The following is a 19,513-nucleotide window of genomic DNA, read 5'->3' as shown; positions in this document are numbered from 1 at the left end:
TTTGTATTGTCATTTGATTTATAAAATGCAACACTATTAATCTACATTTTTTTTCACATCTATTAAAGTAGAAAGTTGTTGCTTTTCTTTCGTGAAACTGAAGAAGACATTAAGTTTATTATTTTTATATTTCTTTCTCTTTAAATCAACTTTGTTGTCTGTTATTCCAATATAGCTCCATACCTACTGATATAAAAATACATATTTATAGTTATTAAACATCTAGACAATTTAGTTCAAACAGACTAATTAAAGTAGAATCTCTGGATCCAACCACCTTGGCGAATGTTGATGTGAGAATGCTTGTAAGTTCTCTACATTCTTACATGATGATCCTGTGCTGAATGCACCATATTTCTGCACTGAAGCAGCCTATCCGAATTGTGAAGGAGCTCAGAAGTCAGGAAAACATGTACTACTAGTGATCATCTAATTAATAAAAACTAAAGGTGGAATTATTATTTTATTAACTGTTACATATTCAACATTAGTAAAAATGGTAGGACGCAATTAACTCATTAACGATGTACAATAAATGTTTTAGTTCTATATAAAAGTAAAACTATTAATTACCTTAGGACATTATGTCATTTTTTTTATCCATTTTGCGTTAGAGATACAATTTATATATATAAAAAAAATATTACAATCATAGTTTATTGTACAAACTTTTTTCTGAGCATATAACAGGATTAGTACTATTGATGAAAGTCATCTATTGTATAAAGGCAAAAATAAACTACCAAAAATCATGTATCGGTCCCGGGTTCGATTCCCGGTGGGGGCACTCGGTCGAAAAAGTGTAAAAAAATTTTTCAGGCCAGCCACCTTGAATAAGGTTTTTCTTGGTTTTCCTCATTCACACCAGGCAAATGCCGGGGTGGTACCTAACTTATAGGCAATAGGCCGCTTCCTTCCTTCCCTTTCCCTCGGATACTGTGCTCGCCGAGGGACGTCATCCCTCATAAGTGACGAGCTAAATGACCATAGATGCCGAAAGCCCATAAATCCTATATCCCAAAAATCATGTATGTTGGTGATTTTTTCTGGGAAAATATCTTTCAAACATTAGAAACGAAAAAGAAACTGAACATTGATGTGTAGTTTCCAATTAGATCTGGATGAAATACAGTTCAACGTTGCTTGGAGACTTTCAAAATATTTTTCAAAATGTTTTGAACAAACTTCTGAAGCTATTTATCTATACATTCTACTATATTATTAGCATTTAATGGGAGAGAAAAAAAAGTCCAAAGGCGAGACGTATAGCTATCAATAAATATGATTGAGCTGAACAAAATTATACGTCAATATTATTTTGGCGCTCAACCGTAGTTTACGAGAAAAACGAGTTTTTTAAAGACCTAAAAATTAATGCTATACAATATATAAGAAAAGCGCTACCTATTCAGTTTGAAATATTGAAAAATACTCTCATTTAATTCCCTTTTCATTATAACGTTATCAAAATAAAGTACATACTATGCTTAATAAGATAATACCGATAATTGTAATTAACACTTAAACTTTAATTTGTGTTTGAAAATGTCTAATAGATATAGATATAAATATAGATATAGATATAGATATAGATATAGATATAAATATAGATATAGATATAGATATAGATATAGATATAAATATAGATATAGATATATATATAAATATAGATATAGATATAGATATAGATATATATATAGATATAGATATAGATGTACACTAGCATCAATTACCTGTGCTTCGCTGTATTAAAATAAGAGAAATTACTAATATGTTCCATTAGTCAGTCACATTTTACTATTACTAAAGCGCTCTCTGATATATGATGTTTTTTTTTTTTTTTTTTTGTCTTGATGGTCATTTTCTATCCCCAAGTTGCAGGGCTGAATTTGAATTTAAATGGCATCGAAAGTGTCACTGTTCATCTCAGCGATCCCAAAAACTATGCATTCGGTACTAATAAACTATGCATTCGGTACTAATATCGGTCATTTTCGATCATTTTTATATATCTACCGCCTCTCCAATTTGTGGGACTATGTTTGGATTTAAACGGAATCGAAAGTGTCACTGTTCATCTCAGGGACCCCGAAAACTATGCATTCGGTACTAATATCGATCATTTCTGATCATTTTTATATATCTGCTCCCTCCACAATTTGTGGGACTATATTTGTACTTAAACGGAATCGGAAGTTTCACTGTTCATCTCAGCGACCCCGAAAATTATGGATTCGGCACTAATATCGATTAATTTCAATCATTTTTATATATTTCCCTTTCACCTCCCCGAAGTAGCACCGTCAAAAGAAAATGGTAAAAACCAACCCAGGTCCGAACCTCATCTATGTTGAAAATTTAATCGAGATTGGTCAGGTGGGTTAAGACTTATTAAGTTACAAACATAGTCACTTTCATTTGACTGAATTGCTATTCACGTCGAACTGAACAAAGTTGTTTGTTTGAGGTTAAACTATCATGCTTAGATTTCAAGAATATCGAGGAAAAGTAAAGTGTTTTTAAGGCGCTAAAATGTGTGTTGTTTGTTGCCAATCTGATGTAGTTGATAGTTCCTATTCTGTTGGAATAAATTATTGATTTATTTGTGTTGTATATGAAAAACACGTAGTATTAATTAACAGATTCTATCTATTGTTTCTTGACTTATCCTACCACTAACACACACATTAGTTGTCGATTTACAAACATGTGCAACAGTTCGCACAAACATTTATTGTTTAATGTGTTTGCGTATCATTAGATTTTTCTATTTTGCTTACCTGGATAGCCTGGATGTCCTCCTGGTCCAGTTGGTCCTCCAGGTCCTCCTAAAAAAGATTTATATTAATGGATAAGTATTAAGAAAAGCAAGTTATTATTTGAAGCATTATTTTTCATGTATACCTACAATATATTTATGAATACACTGCCTATTTATCTGATTTGACATATTCTAGTAACGGAATGAAATAGTTTGCTAATTGATCTTTATAAATAAAAATGAACACCTATGTCTGTTTCCTTATCGCTTCAAAATTACTGAACTCATTTTGGAAACCTAGACCTTAGGTCTGGAAAGTTTTTATCATTGTACATCTGTGGTGCAATTGTCATAAAAGATAGTAATTTACTGCGAGTTCACATCGAATTCCTGTGGAAATTTCCTAACAATGGACATTTCGATAGATGTAAAGTAGATAATGAAAATATAAATATCTCTTATGGCAAATTTTACTAAAAAATTATAAAATTTTCATGATCTTTTAGCCTTTAACTTTCATGATCATTCATTATACACCGTACATGAACAAAAAATTAAGACATTTAATTATTTTTATACTCAGATATTTACCGTGTCTACACAGATTCCAGAAATCAGAAAGAATGAATATCTTTAATATATTGGCTGACGTTGTTTCCCATCTAAGTAGAAAAATTTTTGTGTCTCATCTAAGTACAAAACGTTAATTCATATGAAGAAATGCGGACAGAAGATACAAATAATGCAAACACTCTTACCCCAACAATTTCTACATTTTGTAATCATCATCAAGCATAAAAGAAAAAGGAAATGGATTTTAAAGAAAAGTAAGTGAGAATTATACAAAAAAAAAAAAAAAAAAAAAAAAAATAGCAAATTATAGTAACCTTGAAAATAAATTAGAATCAATTTTAACGCAAGAGAATGAAAAAAGCATTTACTACAGGGTGATGGTGGTGGTGATAAGTACTCGGTCTGACCCCTTCCACACATATGCTCAAAGCATTCATTACATTTGAAACACTGATCTTTCGTAAGTTTCAGTGCACGCTGGGATGATCGTAGCATTGACGATTTTTCTTTACAGGTCATTGATTGAACCACAGTGCAGCCAAATGTGGAATTCACGAAGGAGCAGTTGTGACGTGTCGCGAGGTTCTTCCTACAATAGAAGTCGCCAAATGAAATCCATGGTTAAATGCTAAACAAATTGGGTGCACATTGCCCTTCATACCCTATTCTGAAGAAATGGTGCTCAAACTTTAAGCATTATGAGTTTTCAACGGAATATGTGAAAGGTGTGGGAGGTCAATGCTAGTGTCAACTCTGGAAAAAGCGGATAAGGTTCATGATCTAACTTTGAGTAACAAGTGAATGTCACTTCAAGTGATAATTGAGACGTTGCACAAATCCAAAGAATGTGTCTAGTTAATAGTCCACGATCAGTTGAGGCCAAAGAGGTGCCCAAATGTTTGAAACGAAAAATGAGACATATTCTCAATTGATTCTGTAGTTGAATACGCTTGTTACCCAGGATGAAAGTTGGTACTTTGATTCTGATTGTGAAATCGAACAGCAGTCATGCGAATGGTACTATTCAGGATCTCCCGGGCCAAAGAAAATCAAAAGACAGAGATCCGCAGATAAGATGCTTGCCTCAATATTCTTGGATAAGGATGGTGTTCTGATATCATACTATTTCCAAAAGAACAATTCATAACATTAGAATATTAGTACAGTCTTCTGGCTAACTTAAAGGACACTATTAAAGAAAAGCTCAAAAAAAGTTGAGAAGAGTTGTGTTGTTTCTATAGGACAATTAGGACAATGTTCCCATTCAAAAGACTGGAAGGGCCTAGGGTTTCAGTGCATTGATCAGGCATCTTACTCGCCAGATATTGCGTCCTCTGATCATTATCTCTTTCCTAGACTAAAAAATAAATAAATAAATAAATTTAAAAAATCTGAAAGGACAGAAATTTTTAAAGTGGTACTGAGATTATAACAGCTGCAGAACTTTTTTTCTTTTCTTTTCTTTTTTGTTTTGAGACGAGATTTTTTTTTTTCTTTTAGGGATTAGAGAAGTTGAAGCAACGATGTACCAGGTGTGTTCATTTTAGGAGAAAATACGTTAGGTGGCCTGAAATTTTTGTACCCAAAGTGCTGGGTCGGAACGAGAACTTATCAGCTTCCCCTCGTAGGGAGAAAGGAAATGTTGTAGATTTATGCTATGAACTAATTTTAGCAAACAAAAATGCTTCAAAGATTATGGCTCTAATGTTTCTTTCTAGTCAGTATAACTAGCTTTTATTAATAAAGTGTTCATGTGTTTTTAGTACAGTTTTCTGTGTTTTAATGGGAAAATAAAAATGATCTATCTAATTTTGGTTCTAATCGGTAAAATACTTTCAAACTTTGAATATGATTGGGATCTTTTCGGGCGTTTCAATACAGCTGAAAATAGGATGCTAGTTTTAACATCACAGTTACTATCACTTCAAAATTGTCCAATTACGTTTACTTTCTGAGATTACATTTATTTGAAACAAATGTTGCATAAACCATTGTGTTGCTGCAAATGTAATATTATAACTGCTTAAATTCCGAGAATTAACTTCATAAATGACGAATATTAGTCGTAACCATCTTTTATCTGTATCCTTATAGACTCAAGAGAAATTATAGCAAGGCAAATTAAGCTTTCAAAATCAGATAGCTCAAGACCCAGAGGGATGCCACGGTTATTATTTTTAATATTTATTTGATATAATAGCGCCCTCTAATGCTCCATAATTTCCCCAAATTGTATATTCGATTTTAAAGAGATTGAAGACCTCTTCTCCATAATCTAATAGATAGTGACCCAAACAGATATAGGAAAAAAGTAAACAGTAGTCTTTCAAATTACCACAACAAATTTCCGATTTTAAAATTATTTCAGTGGTAATAATCTTTTTAAGGCTTAGAGAACGGTTAGTACTAATTTCAGAAATTAGAAGTATATCGTGAAATGTGGAAGGAGTGTAATATGAAATTTTTACAATTAATGACAATTTTTAAGATACTTTAAATCAACCCCAATATTGTTGGGTCGATTATAGTTTTTATAATTAGCTTAAAAATTTATGTGAAAATGTTAGTGGCAGTTCTGGGTAGCGGATTCGGTGGCGTAGTAGTTAATGACTCGACACGGTATGCTGGAGATCCCGGGTTCGAATTGCGGCCCAGTCAGTCACTTTTTCACTCTTTGTGTGTTATAGAATTCACATGATGTGGTGTGTTAAAAAGCTGGTTGTTTTCTCTTTCATTAATATCTATATGAAAGGCATTTACTCCGAAGTTAGGTGTCCGCTTTCGCCACGCTTTTTCGCTGTTATCTCCTTTCCACACTTTCTGCAATTTGTTATTAGGTTCATTAATCCGTGCTCTTCACAAACTTTTAAAAGATTTTGCTCGTTATCAACGTATTGCTTCACAAATGTTAAAACTGTTAGTTCATTGCCCTTGTACATTCGCCATATTGATAACATAAATGCTCGTTTCTTTCCCATAATGCAACTGTTCAGTTACCTTGCGCCAAGTAGTTCCCTCCACTTGCCGTATAGTCCCATGTTTATAACCGCTTATATATAACAAATAAACAGATTTTTCGACACTCTTATATATTATCAATCACTCAAACGATCAAATTATCCATTTCTTTCCTGTAAATTTTAAAAATTTTGCTGGAAACGAACGCCCAACTTTGGAACTTAAACCATATAAAATTACAACCATGATAAGTGTTCGGTATATGGACACAGGGATTGTCCAAGAACAGCAGTGGTTCTATGGTACAACAAATGCGGTCCGAGTGGAGAGCATTGACCTCGAGAATGAGAGAGTGAGTGGCTGTTCTGGGAAGTGGACTAGGTGGTGTAGTGGTTAATGAATGCATCGGCATGGTATATCGGAGGTCCCGGGTTCGAGTTCCAGTCAGTCACTTTTCACTCTTTGTGCGTTATAAAATTTTATGGCTTATCAAGCATTTTTTTAAAAATAGTTCATTTTCGAAGATGAAAACAGATGTTCATCTTGTATCACTTACATGATATAAACAGACATCTTTATTTTAATTTAATTTTGATGTTAACTTAATTAAAAATTTTAGTTAGTTGGATAATGAATTAGTCCGCAATATATAATTTATAGAGGGCATTGAATTGACTGAGCTGTTAGGCAAAACATAGGAATAATTAATTTCCTTCTCTAATCTAAGATTGAATGAGTCCTTCGTCTGTAAATTTTGACGCTGCTGCTTGATTTAGTGATATTACAGGCGAAGGATAGAGATAATTCGATTTCCTATCTTCTAACTTTATTAAAGTTGCTTTATTAGCTTATTTCTATAAATATTTTCATACCTTTCTTTATATTATTTTACTATTAAAAAGGATGAATATCATAGAAATTCAACATGAATTTTAATTTAAAATTATAAAACATTTTCCTAGTTAGTAGGTTAATTTATTGTAGTTACATTACAATTCTTCTCTGAGTAAATAAAACTTGAACTACTACGATTATTTCTTTCCAAATGAGATACAGAAGATACTCAAACGACAATTACACTAACTTTTTAAGATCTTATTGCTTTCTACTTGCGTCGGTTTGTTTAAACTTGTTTGTTTCGACACGAACGTCAGTACTTAAAAATATTCTTCGTGGATGGGAAATAATAAATAAATAAAGTAACACTAAAAGTATAAAATGAAAGTAAAATTAAAATAGATTTTTTTTGAAAAAAATAAGCAACTAAAATTTTCTTGTCTTACCTGGACCTCCTGGTCCACCTGATCCTGGTCCACCTGGTTGTCCTAAAGGAAGAAATATCTTTTCTTAATTGAAAATCTTAAACGAATCTCTTAAGTTTGAAAATTTAGTGACAATCAAAACAAGTTGTACGATGAGCAGAAAACGTGCTTCTCTATGTTAATGTAATATCTAAGATTACCGTTTTTTTCGTAAACCATACAAAATTAAGTTTTAAGATAGAATAATTTTTTTTTTCTCTAGGTACCACTAACACTTAATCCTTCATTGAAATTATGTTTATTTCAGTAAAAACCCTAGCGCAAGTGAAAATAAAAAACTTACATTGTCAGATTTTGTCATTGAAAATCTAGCAAGATAGTATTACTTACTTTCATAAATATATGTGCAAAATAAAAAACGAAAGTTTATACAATGGAATGGCGTTGTGATGTAATTTCAGTTTCTTTCGTACAAATTTCAATACACTTCAACCAATGTTGTGGAGCGTTTGCTATCCGTTAGTATTGAGTAGAACCGTTAAATACAGAAAAGAGTAGTGTGCTCCTCTTTCCTAACGATACAACTGTAACAACTTAAGAATACAGTTGGTGAGTAGTTATTTGTCTTATGACATTGTAAGTTATATATTGTCTTTACATATTGGTCGTTTGCCTTTTCTGTCACTTATCCTGTAAAATAGCACATTAACACTTCTTTATTTTTGTCTGCGCTTTTTGCCATGTTTATATGTGATTGATGTTTCCGTCTTTATTAATTTTATCCTTCAGTCTCTTCTGTCCTGGGCGTCCTCTGTTTTCCATATTCTCTCCCTCAAACAATTTTGTATCTTGGGTCTTCCCCTCTTCTTTTTGCCTATTATCTCCACTTTCTCAATTCTCATTCCAACATAGTCGTCTTTTCTTCGTTTTACATGTCCCATTCATCTCAGCCTTCATTATAGAGACTTTTTGCTCAAGAGTCCCACCTTAACAGTTCTTCTCATATAAGTGTTACTTATTATATTCTTCATCGTCACACCACAGATCTATCTTAATATTCTCATCCTCACCAGTCACTTCAAACTAGCACCTTAACTACTGCACATAATTACGAATATATGTTGTGTGAAAAACAGTAAAGATTTTAGATAAGTACATGGATGATAAACTATCGTGAGAGAACACGTATATTTTAAACTTTAATATAAAAAAAGCCCAGGCTGCCTACATACTACCTCTTTTATTACCAATACTTAATCCATTATCTTTTATGTCTTTTTTATACCTAACCCAATGTTCATATTAACATAAATACAGTAACGCCTTTTAGAAGTTTTCGATTTAGATTCAGAATGTGTTGTATTCAAACAACAAAAACGTAAATCTTTAACATATCTACCGAAAGCCATCACTTGTGAGGAATTTTAAATTATCAAACACGATGACAATTCTTTTAAATTGTACGGTCCTGTTAACTAAAAACTTGGCAATATACCACTGTTTTAAAAATACTGTTACAGTACAATAATAGAGACATAATATAGATTGCTTCTTGACTTAGTTGAATATTATTTTCTACTGATTTATGACTGATATCGTGGGAGTTGTGATGGAAAACATTCCTCTTAGGAGCATTGAAACAGTTAATAAGTACAAAAGTAGAAAATAATGGTTTTCAAATATTTTTTTACGAACTTATTGGTCAGTTGTAGTCTCTAAAAATCGCTATTGATTGGAAGGAACTAGGTGTCAAATTAGTTAACTATTTTTAATTCTTTTATTATTTATTTTAACAAAGTTCCCAGAGACAGTTGTGAATCTATTTTACACTAAAAGCAAAAAACAATGAATCAAGGGAAGGAATTGTAAAAGAATGTTGGCCGATTCTTGTGTATTAAAGTACTTATAAAAGGAAAATGCCAGTTGTAAAATAAGAAACAATTAAAAAATTAAAAGCGAGAGTGAGCCACATCCACATCTCACTGGATCTTAAATAATATTGAATTAATATTGTATGCTAATATGTCTATCCTTTGCAAGTATCGTAACTCGGAAATGTTTCCTGTGAATATATTAACATATGCAAATTTCAACCGCAACTGAGACAAGTGTAAGAACACTCTGACCATTTCAGACATCCATTTGTGTGTTTGTTCTGCAAGAACTTTCATAAAATTAATCCGATTTTAAAGAATTAGGGTTAAAATCGAATAAGAGGAAGTAAACTTTAAAATGTTGCAGTTTATTTGTAAATAAATGAAATTCGCTTATAAATAAGCTACAACAAAATAATTTTTTAATGATAACTTGCCGTAAAAATTATTTAAATTTGATATAACATGAAATATTTGATATTATCCAGTAATATTCATTACTTGAGGTTGAATCGGCCAAGAATAATGAATTAATTTAGCCTATCTTATAAACAAATGTTTCATAATATATTTGGTATTGTTTTATTTTTTTATTTTGTGAAGTATAGCGTTTCTTACTATTTTTTTCCATGCCACTAAACAATTATTGCTTGGAGTAAAAAACAATCAAGGGGAAAAGATGAGTTTCACATTAAAAAAAAAAAAAGAGTAATGATAAATTTCCTAACAAAAATCCTAGTTTATGAAATGTGACTCGTGCTTCCATTATGGTTTCGAAATGAGGCCTATTTTTACGAGCTGAAATTGATCAATGCGAAAATATAATTTCACTACTAACTTAAAATGTTTTCCGGTAGCTTTTGTAAAAGTTGTTATTTATTTATTATTTTTTAAAATTTATTTTCGTGAAACACAGAATATCTTTCTTTAGAGGATAAAGAATTACTCATATTACTAGCTGCTGCATTTTTCCAAGTTAAAAATAATACTTTGTTCGCTGCTGTTGTGTACGCAATCACCACTATATTTTGCGGACAAACTCTAGACGTCGGTTCTTGTTTTCTTAAACGTGAAAATAGTCTCCTCAGCTCTCATTCCTACAATCTATACCTCTAGATGCCTATCTTGAGGGTTTTGAAACTTACCTGGCTGTCCAGGTTGACCTGGTGATCCTGGACTTCCTGGCTGACCTGGACTTCCTGGTTGTCCTATTATAAACAATGAATTTTATTTTTACAATCTATTCATCGTTATTTCTGAACATGTGCAAATTATTTTAAGGTAAAAATGTTGTAGTTTTAATTAGAGAAATACTAATATTCAAATATCACTTAACTCAGAGTCTATTTCGAAAAAAAAAATCTACTCGTCAATTGGATATAAAGGTATAAATTAACTTTAATATTTTATATTTACTCAAGGAAGCATTTGTATGGAACAGATACAATGAAAAAATGTTTTTTTTTTTTCTCTTCGTTTATTTTATTGATTCACCACCTCGACCATAACATTTAAGAACTCAAACTTTACGTTGTTCGTAAATTATAACAAGTAAAGTTCAAACCTGATAGAAGATTATTATCAGAACATCATGTGAGGGCTGGTAGGTAGTTGCATGTATCTAGGATTTCTTATTTATGTTCATTGTCTAATAATTGATCAGCTTACTTGTCGTAGGTGGATGAGCAGATAGTTATTGTAATAATTGATAATACACGTTAAGAATTACAACTATTGTAAGACAACTAACTCAGCGTTACTATTTACTATTTTCAGAAGTTAGTTTCCTATTTTTAGTCTAAAATCTTCCTTTCTTAAGTGTAGTTTCATTCCGATCCGAAGACAGTCAGACCGCAGAAGGTAACGCCTTCTATGGGACCATGAGCATCTAGGTAGGTCTATTTGGAGATGGGTATCAAGATTTTATTTAGTAATTGCATTTTTATTTACGTATACATAAGGTTTTAGCATCACATGTAATATGAATGATGAAGTGAAGTGTAGGTGCCAAAACACAAGGTCGTAGGATGTTAATTGCGACGAGGGTGTTGATCTGCTCTGGGACTATTTAGAGCGGATTTAGACACTTGGAACTCTAGATGATAAGCTCTTATAACTTGTTTGTAATCTTCCTTAGATTGTAATAACAGAAAATGAAGATGAAAGAAAAAGAGAAAATTAGATAAAAGAATTAGAGGAAATCGATAGATGTGCTTACCAACTTGCACTACTTACTTAATCAATAGAAATTACTTGACTTTTTCTTCAACACAGTTTGGAAGAAAATACTGCAGCGAAGTTTGCTAGAAAATGGATCCTGAAACTGTTTATCTTTCAAACTATTGGTACTGAATGAGGTGAGAACCATCTATTGTTGATAGTGTCAATGTCCAAATTCAATTTTGACTTAATGCTCTAATAAAATATAATTCAAACACCATTTCTGTTTTGATTCACGATCATATTAATACCTTTTATCTTGTGTTTAGAAAAATGAAAAGAAATCTTTGAGTTTTACGTCCCACGGTTATGCCGGTTAGGCTAAAGAAGACGGTGATTATGAGAAATGAATGAAATGGTGGAATGAAGTAAGTGGGAGGAAACGGGAGAACCCCGAGAAAACCCACGCACACGGTGTTTGTCCACCACAAAGTTCACTTGGCGGGAGCAGGGTTTGAACCCAAGACCCCATGCACCAGAGGTGAACGCTCTACCACTGAGCCACCGCGGCCCCCTATTGTGTTTAGAGTTCTTAGTATTGTTCAGATCCTTCGAGAATTTCAGATTGAAAGCATGTAATTTCAGAATTTCTAATTCCAAATATTTGCAACTTTTTATATCACCCGATACTAGAAAGTGTCCCATTCTAAAGTAAACCCAAGTTTTCTTTCATAAATTTTGCAGTAATGAAAATATAAACCACCAACAAAGATCAAAAGATAAATTTATAAAACAATAAATCAGAAGCTAGTATTTTTTGTTTTTGTTTGTTTGTTTGTTTTCTTTGTGAATTTTCGTAATCTTCCTTTAATTATAATAACAGGCAATGAAGAAGAAGAAAAAAGAGGAAACTCAGTAAAATAGTTGCAAGAAATTGAAAGAGTGCCTATGGACTTGTACAAAGTCAGAAATTTATTTATTTTTTATTAAGTGTAGTCGAAGTGCATTTCTCTAAGCGCGTATATTGGAATTTCTTTGTGTGTTTATATTTCTTCTTCTGCAGATAACATTAAAGTTATAATATTTTATATCTGCTTCCTGTTTTATATACCATATATTAACATTGTAATTATAAAGTGTAAACTGGGTTAATACGAACACGTTAATGTGTTTTGTAAAGTTAAGTTTCATGTTCTTTAATTAGAAAAAATATCATTAGATATGTGTTTCTATTTTATAATAAATTCAGAAAATTATTTTCAGTAGAGTAAATTAGAGTTTGCTTATGATTTTTAATTTGATTTTCAGTTTACCAGCGATGCTATATGAGACGTGGACCTACAGTTTAACATTGGATGTAAACCCCATGAGCTCCCGCTAGAAATCGGGCCCAGATCTCCCACGCCAAAGGTTCGGAAGCTAACCACTTAGCCACGAGGGAGCTTGATTTTGCTTATGTTAGTTTCTAAGATAGAAATACAATTTTATAAAATATTCAATGGGAAACTATCTGTTAATTTTACTTACCAGGACCTCCTGGATACCCTGGTCCTCCTGGGGGTCCTTGTGGTCCTGATGGGTATCCTGGTCCACTTGGACCACCTGGTCCTCCTATAGGATAAATAAAATATAATTGTTTGTTTCATCTATTTAGCTAATTAATCAATACATCTAATTATACATTGATGCAATAACAGTCACATACATATTACGAAATGAAAAAGTCAATAGACTTTTTATTATATCTATAGCCCCATATATACAATATGTGTAAGTCACAGTTAAGAATATGTGCTTTGTACTTTGAGAAAAAAAGAAGGAAAGAGAATAAATTGATTTGGTTTTAAAGTTTCGTATTATAATGTATTCTTTTCAAGTTAGTGTGTGATGTAAGCAAATACGCTTGTTTTGGTCTACGTGTTCTACAATCTGATCAATTAGTAGCATCGTATTTGCAATATAAAAATATAATCAAAGAAAAGTAGTTTATACTAAAACAGTTTTCTTTTCAAAGAAATATCCTGTACAATATAGTGTTCACAGAAAGACTCAGAGAGAGCAGCAAAGTTATAAAATTGCTTTGTTTCTTAAGTAGTTTAAATCAGATATGATTTTTAGAATGGATTAAGTGTAGCTTTTTTTCTGTAATAATCCAAAATATGATAAAATAGGAATTTTAGTTTGATGAGTGTATATTGTGAGTACTTAGATGAGCACAAGTATTGTCATTCACAACAGTGTACGAAAACATTTTATACTTTATACGATAAGAGAATGATGTAACGAAATATTGAAAAATCAAAGCGACATAAGATTTGTTAAGAGACTTTTCACATATTACAGAAATAATACGGACTTTAACGAAAAAAAGTCATATCAGTCTGTGTACTGAATGTGTTATGTACTGAATAACGTATTAAGAAAATAAAAAACGATACGTACAGAAAGACGAGAAGTTAACTGCATTGCACACGTAAATGAATTAAAACAACTTCTAAATATACTGGAAGCTTTCTTTAAACATTACTTTTGGCGCGAATAAAAATCTTCTGATTCCCTTTCCTTTCCTTTTTTTTTTTTTTTTTTTTTTTGTTTGTAAGATTTTGTTTTATGTTTTCAGAACTTCATATGGAAGCTAATCAATTTCATTTTTCCATTTAAACTATGAAGCTCGAAAACTAAACATAAATATCAGAAAATAAAACTAAGTTATAAATTTTCATATAACACTACGTTGTGTAGATTATGTAACACATATCTACATAGCTGTAAACATAGTTTCAGTTCCATTAGCATTCTTTAGCAAAACACTAAAATACTTTAATAATTTGCTAAAAATATACGTATATCTACTTTGAGAATAATGCCGAAGTATTTAGTTTGTATTTTATCAGGAGAATGTAGAATTTCTTAATAAAACAAGTAAGGAACGGAACTAATATTGGTAAACTATCTTATGTATATAATATTAAACAATTTTCCTTTTAATTTGTCCAGGAAAACAAGGAAATCCTAAAACTTTTAATCCTTAACCATGATCAAATTAAAATGTGATCTCTATGCAAATTGCTTTCTACCTAGTGAAGTCTCTTAAAATATCATAGATCTTGATATATTGATTTCTGATTAAACCAAGACTCAACATTCAGATCTTCAGACATTTGATCATGCATCCCGTATTGAAAAGTTTATGTGGTTAGTATTTCTGCGACAATAAGTGTGGATTTTTTTTTCAAACGGAGAAAAATAAACATTCCTAATAATTAATTTATCATATTTTATCATTTATCAGTGTATCATAGATCATTTATCTTAGGAAATGAAAATAAAGTGTTCAAATATTAATTCATGGATTTAAAAAAATCATAATGTAGAACAAAAAAAAAAAAAAAAAAAAAAAAAATAAACTGAAGCATCTTCAAACGCATAATAAATATTAATTCAATAACTTACCTGGTCCGGGTTGGCCTCCTGGTCCACCTGGTCCTCCTGGTCCTCCTGGACTTCCTGGTTGACCTATCAATGTAAAAAAAAAAAAAAAAATACAGTTAGTAAACTAGAATTTGTAATATTTAATATTCGTTTATTTCATTTCGACAACTACTTAAGTTATTCCAAGTCAAATTTGGCCATCACACATGTTTTTATAAACAACTAAAACAGATGACGATATTAAAATTTATAGAATATCTAGAATTTAATATATGAAATAGAATGGTAAGAGTTTTGGAAATTTAATTTGAGATTTAAGTAAGTCATAACATCAAAAAATATTATGACATATTTTTCAGTTGACAATAATATGCTCAAAATCTTTCTACTCCATCCGAAGAAGTCAAATTAACCTATCCCATTCTTTCCTCTTCTGAAAAGTTGAATTCTTTTCTAACGAGATTCAAAGCGAGATTCGACTTTTAAAAAGTTTATGTAATTTGGTTGAAATATTCTTTCACTTTAAACGAGTTTCCATCTTACTCAAGCCTTACTTACTAGAATATATATCCAAAAGAAATTTCATTTGGAATGATATAATAATAATAATAATAATAATAATATTACTTTTATTTGCTACATACATAAAAATGCTCTACACATATTTCTATAGAAACATTTTATTTTATTGAATGTGTTACTTCATATTCGAGCTATATTCAATGTAGGAGTCAAATATTAGAATTCACAAAAATATATTGATTTTTCTATATTTTGATTTTTTAAATTACTAACCAAACTTCTTTAATTTCATATTGTTACGCTAGAGAGCATTTAATTAATAATAATTTGTCTTTGCTGTTTTATCACCTATAGACGAATATACCTTGATGTCACATTTTTGCCTCCAGCAGGTAACATTATCGAGACAATGAAAACGAAAACCAATGTTTTCTCTTCGACGGAAACGGCCGTTCTTTGATTTGAAAAATTGGTGTAACTTTTTGCCTTATAACACCAATGTTAGCCGCCTAAGCGGAAATTGCTATTCTTCAATTTCCAAGATCGATGTAAGTTTTTGTTGTATGAAGTTAGTGTGTTAGCTACTTAAGGGGTAGCGTCTTTCTTCAATTTTACAGACCGGTGTACATTTCTATTGTACATATTGTGACAAATTAGCCGCTTAAACGAAAAGATTGTTCTTCAGTCTTTAAGATCGATGTGGTAGATGTAAGCCTTTTTCGTATGAAAACAGTGTTATCCGTGTAAGTGGATACACAGTTTTATGATTTTCAAAATTACGTATTATTTAGTCATATAGAACCTCTTCTACTTCGTCAGTAAGGTAAGATTATTTAATATGATGAGATTAACTTGAGAAGTTCAAGAAGAGTTACAAATTTTGCAAATAATTAATTAAAAGAACAAGGTCAATTAATAAGTGTCCCTAACTTGTGAAAAATCCTCACACAAGTAACCAAAAGGAGTATCCACTACTAAGTTAGTGTTCAATTCTTGTATTCGGAAGAAAATTTTGGACAATCAAGAAAACCAATTGAAAAGAGTTCCTAATTGTAAACTCTATCAGTACCACAGTCATGCTCTTTATTATACTCAGGGAATCACAAAAAATCTACAAATTTACACTACGAGATTAACTAAGTACTTAAATTCTTATAACGTGTACAATAAACAATATTGATTTTATATTGATCTTTTTTAAAAGTCAAATGTAGAATACAACATTTAAAGAAGAGAGCATGGAGATAAAAGAATAATCTTAGTCCACCTATGATCGTGCACCTAGTTACTAAAATCTACTACAGGTTGAGAAATAATTATATTTAAACATGTTAATTTTATTTTACTTCTTTCAGAAGTGAAAATATTAATATAGTACCTGTGTTCATTAATGTTACACTTGTTCTTGTCAAGGAACTAAGTTCTGTACTTAGCTTTGTTACCTTAGATATAACAAAAATTATTCATACATTTCAGTTAATTTTGAATAAATAAATAAATAAATAAATAAAAACATACATTATCTGTTTCATGTGCACTTTCTATTATATGTTTTGACATACGTGAAATCAAAACGTTGTTGTATTTGGCGTCATTGACGTGCGTTTTTTTTTTTTTTTTTTTTTTTGTGAATGTATCTCTATTTGCCATTCTAATGCATATTTCATGACATATATAAGTGAACTCCTAATGGAGGAAGAATGTAACTATTGTGTGAAGAATCCCTGTAAAACCTATTCAACTTTATGGGTTTTGGGATGGAAAGAGGAAGGTGGTTGGAAGTACGCTTTACTGAAATTGAGTAACAACGTAACAAACAAACAACGTGAATTTGTTAAAAATAGAAGGAAAACACTAAATGATCATTTTTCACAAGTTGTCATATGAGAACTTATTTATATTAGAAGAGATTAACCCATAAGGTAGTTTCAAGTTTTTTGACCTCTTGTCTAATGTCATATATTCGATTTCAGATTTCAGTTTTTCTTTTCAAGCAAAGTTTGAAGAAAAGAAATAATGCCAACGTTTATTCTTCTACGTTAGATTGAATATCTATACCAAATGTTAATACATTAATTGTTCTTTGGCGTGACTATATAAAGGTAGGATTGAGATTTTTTAAAATTCACATTTACTTATATTACGTATTTTCACATTCACATTTCACATTTACTTTGGTTTGGAAATTATTATTTCTATATCGTTATGTAATAAGATGAACAGCATAAATACAATCATTAATGTTGAATTTTCTTACCTGGACCACCTGGTTGGCCTGGTGAGCCTGGGCTTCCTGGACTACCGGGTTGACCTAATCAAAAATTATTTATTTATTTTACTAATTAAAGATCTATACAGTATTGGAATACTTATAATTTAAATATTATAAATCTTCATGTAATTAAAATTATATGTAACAAATCTAGAGTTCATCTTTTAAGAAAATATTGAATAGAGTCTAAAGAACTTTCTTATTAATTGAAAACGTTTTCAGTCTATTAGAATTTTAAAAAAAATATTTAAAAAATATAAATACCTTAAATTTATAAGGAACCATTTAAATAGGCGGAAATATTCCCCTCAAGTTAAAGATAAATGGTGATATTCAGATTCAATTTTACATATGATTAGTGTCGCACTAAGGATTTGCCCAATACGTGATCATAATTTCCGATTTGAGGAACATTTTGATTAAGTTATCCACACTTAATATCCACAACCTTTCTGAGAAGTGTCTAAACACATTAGCAGAAAAAGGTAAGAGAGAATAATAAATGTCTTTCTGTCTTTGCTTTTTTTCTCATGTATTTGGACAACCCTGCGAAAAAGTCGGTGGTTTGCATCTTCCGATAAAAGTCTTCTTAGTTATCACAACTTTCTGAACACAGAAATTATAATTATGCCGAATCTTTAGTACGACGCTTTCAATAAAAGTCCTTTTAGTTATCACAAATGTTCTGAACACGGAAATTATAATCATGCCAAATCTTTAGTACGACGTTTTCAATAAAAGTCATTTTAGTTATCACAAATGTTCTGAACACGGAAATTATAATCATGCCAAATCTTTAGTACGACGCTTTCAATAAAAGTCTTTCTAGTTATCACAAATGTTATGAACACGGAAATTATAATCATGCCAAACTTTTAGTACAATGCTTTCAATAAAAGTCTTTTTAGTTATCACAAATGTTCTTAATACGGAAATTATAATCATGCCAAATCTTTAGTACGACGCTTCCGATAAAAATCTTTTTAGTTATCATAAATGTTCTGAACACGGAAATTCAAAATCATGTCAATTCCTTAGTACGATGGTTTTTGAATATGTTCCAATTTGTCTATTGAGTATAACTCAACATTTGGACACAAAACATCTATTTTAAAATTTCATGCTTTGCTGCATCTACAGTTTTAGAACCTTATATTTAACCCATTTATACGATAGGCATACTTCAAATATAGGAACACATGTGACAGTAAAACATTCGAAACAGTTGCACCATCAGTTAATATTGCTCTGATATATTTGCTGGTAATAATTGGAACAAATGTTCCAGTATTGGCATCTTTCGATGTGCACACTTCGTATTCGTATTTTGATTGAACTACTGTTTCATTTTGAATCTATATATTCATTTTCAGATAGGTAATTGGCATTCTTTTCACGTACGTTGCGTGCTATATTTACTGATATTAAATAATAATAATCTTGCACAATATAACTATACGTGTCCTAGACATATATATATAGATGTAAAATTGATGAAGTTCCGGTACTATATAAAATAAAATCCCAGAAAATTAGTTCACTAGGTTAGTCGTACGTTAAAGTAGTGTTTCTACACAATCCAGATAGGCTAAAATAGTTCACTATACTAATTGAAATTTTGATAAAACTAGTAACTTTATCACTAACAAATGTAAATGTAGTACGTTAAGTATACATATTGATTATACAATTAAAATAT

The 19,513-nt window shown here is 30.8% G+C and overlaps 1 protein-coding gene across 35 annotated transcripts in view; it reads right to left on the bottom strand.

The window, feature by feature from the left end:
- The window catches only part of LOC145686531 (uncharacterized), a 316,530-nt gene that overhangs the window by 65,681 nt on the left and 231,336 nt on the right, over positions 1-19,513 (bottom strand). For 34 of the 35 annotated variants that reach the window (XM_081759929.1, XM_081759938.1, XM_081759945.1 and 31 more), the window contains 6 exons: positions 17,800-17,853; positions 15,042-15,104; positions 13,116-13,199; positions 10,574-10,636; positions 7,576-7,617; positions 2,781-2,828 (listed from right to left, as the gene is read on the bottom strand). In XM_081759929.1, the coding sequence (XP_081616055.1) occupies positions 2,781-2,828; positions 7,576-7,617; positions 10,574-10,636; positions 13,116-13,199; positions 15,042-15,104; positions 17,800-17,853 (354 nt within the window). The remainder of the gene's footprint in view (positions 1-2,780; positions 2,829-7,575; positions 7,618-10,573; positions 10,637-13,115; positions 13,200-15,041; positions 15,105-17,799; positions 17,854-19,513) is intronic. The other variant, XM_081759957.1, reaches the window with a different exon arrangement.

Source organism: Thermobia domestica, chromosome 5, assembly GCF_964235325.1.
Source record: "Thermobia domestica chromosome 5, izTheDome1.hap1.1, whole genome shotgun sequence".
Classification (NCBI taxonomy): domain Eukaryota; kingdom Metazoa; phylum Arthropoda; class Insecta; order Zygentoma; family Lepismatidae; genus Thermobia; species Thermobia domestica.
The sequence above is the reverse complement of the archived record's forward strand: the minus strand, read 5'-3'. Positions and strand labels throughout refer to the sequence as shown.